This window comes from Globicephala melas, chromosome 4 (assembly GCF_963455315.2).
Source record: "Globicephala melas chromosome 4, mGloMel1.2, whole genome shotgun sequence".
In the NCBI taxonomy this organism is placed as follows: domain Eukaryota; kingdom Metazoa; phylum Chordata; class Mammalia; order Artiodactyla; family Delphinidae; genus Globicephala; species Globicephala melas.
The window spans coordinates 80,350,474-80,353,443 of NC_083317.1; the positions used below are offsets into that span (position 1 = coordinate 80,350,474).

The 2,970-nt window shown below is 49.3% G+C and overlaps 1 protein-coding gene across 1 annotated transcript; it reads right to left on the bottom strand.

The window, feature by feature from the left end:
• Positions 1-585: 585 nt before the first annotated feature.
• Positions 586-2,229, bottom strand: ADIPOQ (adiponectin, C1Q and collagen domain containing). The gene is made up of 2 exons (XM_030861109.2): positions 2,022-2,229; positions 586-1,106 (listed from the first exon to the last, which is right to left on the bottom strand). Exons 1-2 carry the CDS (start codon positions 2,227-2,229, stop codon positions 586-588), a joined length of 729 nt encoding a protein of 242 aa, XP_030716969.1.
• Between the last annotated feature and the right edge of the window lie 741 nt (positions 2,230-2,970).

Genomic DNA, 2,970 nt, shown 5'->3' on the forward strand with positions numbered 1-2,970 from the left:
GGCCAGTCCAAAGGCCCTCAGGCAAGCTGGGTGAGAGACCCCTACCAATACCCTCCAAAAGGCCATACACTCCTTAAAACGGGCACTGTATACTGGAAAAGGCCCACGGCCCTGGGTTGGATCTCTAACTCTGCCGCTAAATGCCTGTGTGACTTTAGGCATTCACTTAACTCTCTCATCCTCAGGACCCCAAGTGTAAAAAGAGGAGAATAGTATCTTTCCTGTGTACTTCACAAGATTGGCATGAACATAAGGAAAAACAGTGGGCACAGAGTAGCACTGTCAAATACTTTCTTGTAGTTCGTTATCTTGTCACGTTTTGAAACTCCCCAGTAGATGTTACCATCCTTCTAGTATTACCACTACATGATAGATTTTTGAGGCCAAGGGATGTGTCTTCTTCAGGACTGTCTGGGAATACGGTATATGATTTTTTGAAAAGGTACTTGATGAATGAATGAAAGAATAATGTTCAGAGTCCTCCAACTAGTTAATAAAGTCAGTCTCCTAACTACACTGAAGACCTGTGGACTGTTCTTTGACTCCAGGCTGCTTGGCCCAGTTGAGGCTCTGAGTTAGTGGTGATCATTCAATGTCATGGTAGAGAAGGAAGCCTGTGAAGGTGGAGTCATGGACATTATCTGCATAGACCCCATTGTTCTCTCCATCCCCATACACCTGGAGCCAGACCTGGTCACCCTTCTCCAGATAGAGGAGCACAGAGCCAGAGGCCTGGTCCACGTTCTTGTCCTGGAACTGGTCATAGGTGAAGAGCACGGCCTTGTCCTTCTTGTAGAGGCTGATCTTCACATCCTTCAAGTAAACTGTGATGTGGTAGGAGAAGTAGTACAGCCCGGGAATGTTGCAGTAGAATTTGCCAGTGGTACCATCATAGTGGCTTTGCTGATTGTAGAAGATCTTGGTAAAGCGAATGGGAACGTTGGGAATGGTGACCCGGGTCTCCAGTCCCACACTGAATGCTGAGCGGTATACATAGGCACTTTCTCCAGGTTCTCCTTTTCTGCCTGGGATTCCTGGAAAGCCTCGGGGACCTTCAACCCCAGTCACTCCAGTTTCACCGGTGTCGCCCTTAGGACCAGCAAAACCTAGAGAACGAGAAGACCTTAGTGACCACAAAAACAGAACTCCCGTTTAGGTTGGTTCCAGCCTAAATCACTGTCCCTGTGGCCCCCTACCTACAAACTGCTTGACTGACAGAGCAAGGAACCAATGAGAGCTCCCAAAGGGGACAGCTGTCACTTCCCCCTCCACATCCCCTGCCCCACAGCAGGCTCCCATAAATTCATCTCCAACCTTATCTCCTATACATCTCCATCACTGATGCTCCACCCTGCCAACACTTTATGTGCCAGCTCAACCAACTACACATCTGCTTTTCTCTGCCCTCCGTCTAGGCTGCCCTCCCTCCTTTATTCTGTCCACACACCCTTCAAGGCCTCGCTCAAGCCCCACCTCCTCCTGAAAGCCTTCATTGTTAACCCAGGTCTGCATTGAGGGCATTTTCTCTCTGTTCCACTGTTTAGGCACTTGTCCACATTCACTTCAGCATATTTGGAGTAGACTCTCTTGTAGTAACCTCTAACAGTCCTGTGCACCAGAGCAAGAGTTCTCCAAGAGAAGGACTGTGGCCTGCAGGAGGTACCAGGAAGTATGGTTGAATGCCACTAGATGGAACGGGAATTAAGGGAAAATTAAGGGAAACAGGAATATGAGCAGACTGGGAATAGGGATGGATGAGGGCGGGGATGGAAAGAGGATGCAGAAGGTGGTGTGGGTAGAGCAGAGTCAAGGGTACTTGGTTTTAAAGGTACCACGTGTGTTTACCTTTGAAAGGCCAATCCAAAATCCACTTCATGTTGCTTATGGGTCACATTAAAAAGCTTTGTTTCTTCCCTGTGTGTAGACCTTAAGTTAATAACTATTGCCCTCCTATAGTGCTAGAAGCCCTCTTCTACCCAGGAGAAGTCTGTAACAGAGGAGACTAAAGACCTTATTCTTACCTGGATCTCCTTTCTCACCCTTCTCGCCAGGGGTGCCATCTCTGCCATCACGGCCTGGAGTCCCGTTGTGGCCAGGATGCCCCGGGATGCCTGCCATCCAACCTGCGCAGGCCCCCTTGGGGATGGGAAGGACTTCAGGCGCTTCAATGTTTTCCTGGCCATGACTGGGCAGGGCTAGTAGCAGTAGAACAGCTCCCAGAAGCAGCATCCTGAGTCCTGGAACCCAGACCTGTGCTGTCAGACACAGAAGAGTGGACCCCACATGGCTCACCCAGTCAGAACCCAAGCAGGACTCTGGCCAGTTCCGCAGAGTCTGCCTCTGAGACCTGCTCTCTCAGTACTCACCTCTTCCAGGGAGACTCAGATTCTGACTCTTTCAGCCCACCTTGATTTCTCTCTGCCCTGAAATTTGCAGTATTTAGCATTATTCTTTGTGTGTGTGATCTCCTTTCTTCCACCATCAGTGATGGTGAGACAACACTCCTCCAATTCCTCATATCTGAGCACAGTACGAGGCACAGGGAAGGCTCCAAGAGTCAACTTGTCATGAGCCTATCCCTTGAATTGTCCAAGAATGATGATTCAGATCATCCCATTCAACTCTAACCAACTTCCCTCTCTCCGGCTCCTTCTTTTTCTTCTCTACTTCCCTTTTCCTCATTTTCTATGTCTGTTCCTCCTCCTTTCTTTCCCATTCTCTTTCTTCCTCTCCCCATTCCCTGGGCCACATGTTAGACCATTTGGTATATTATGTACGTGCACACACACGTGCTCACATATGCACATATACACATGTACACCCATACACACACATGCACAATGCACACGCGCACACACACACACACAGCCTTAGTCAGACAACCAGCGACACACTGTCGCATGAGAATATCCACTGACCGCTGCCTGGGCCACACTTAGCTGCACCTCGTCACCTGCCTGATCCCCACGC

Excerpts from the sequence above, each read along its gene's own strand:
- ADIPOQ (XM_030861109.2), bottom strand. The coding sequence starts at position 2,229 with ATGCTGCTTCTGGGAGCTGTTCTACTGCTACTAGCCCTGCCCAGTCAT. Across the intron at positions 1,107-2,021 it reads GGGTGAGAAAGGAGATCCAG|GTTTTGCTGGTCCTAAGGGC; the intron begins GTAAGAATAAGG and ends CTCGTTCTCTAG.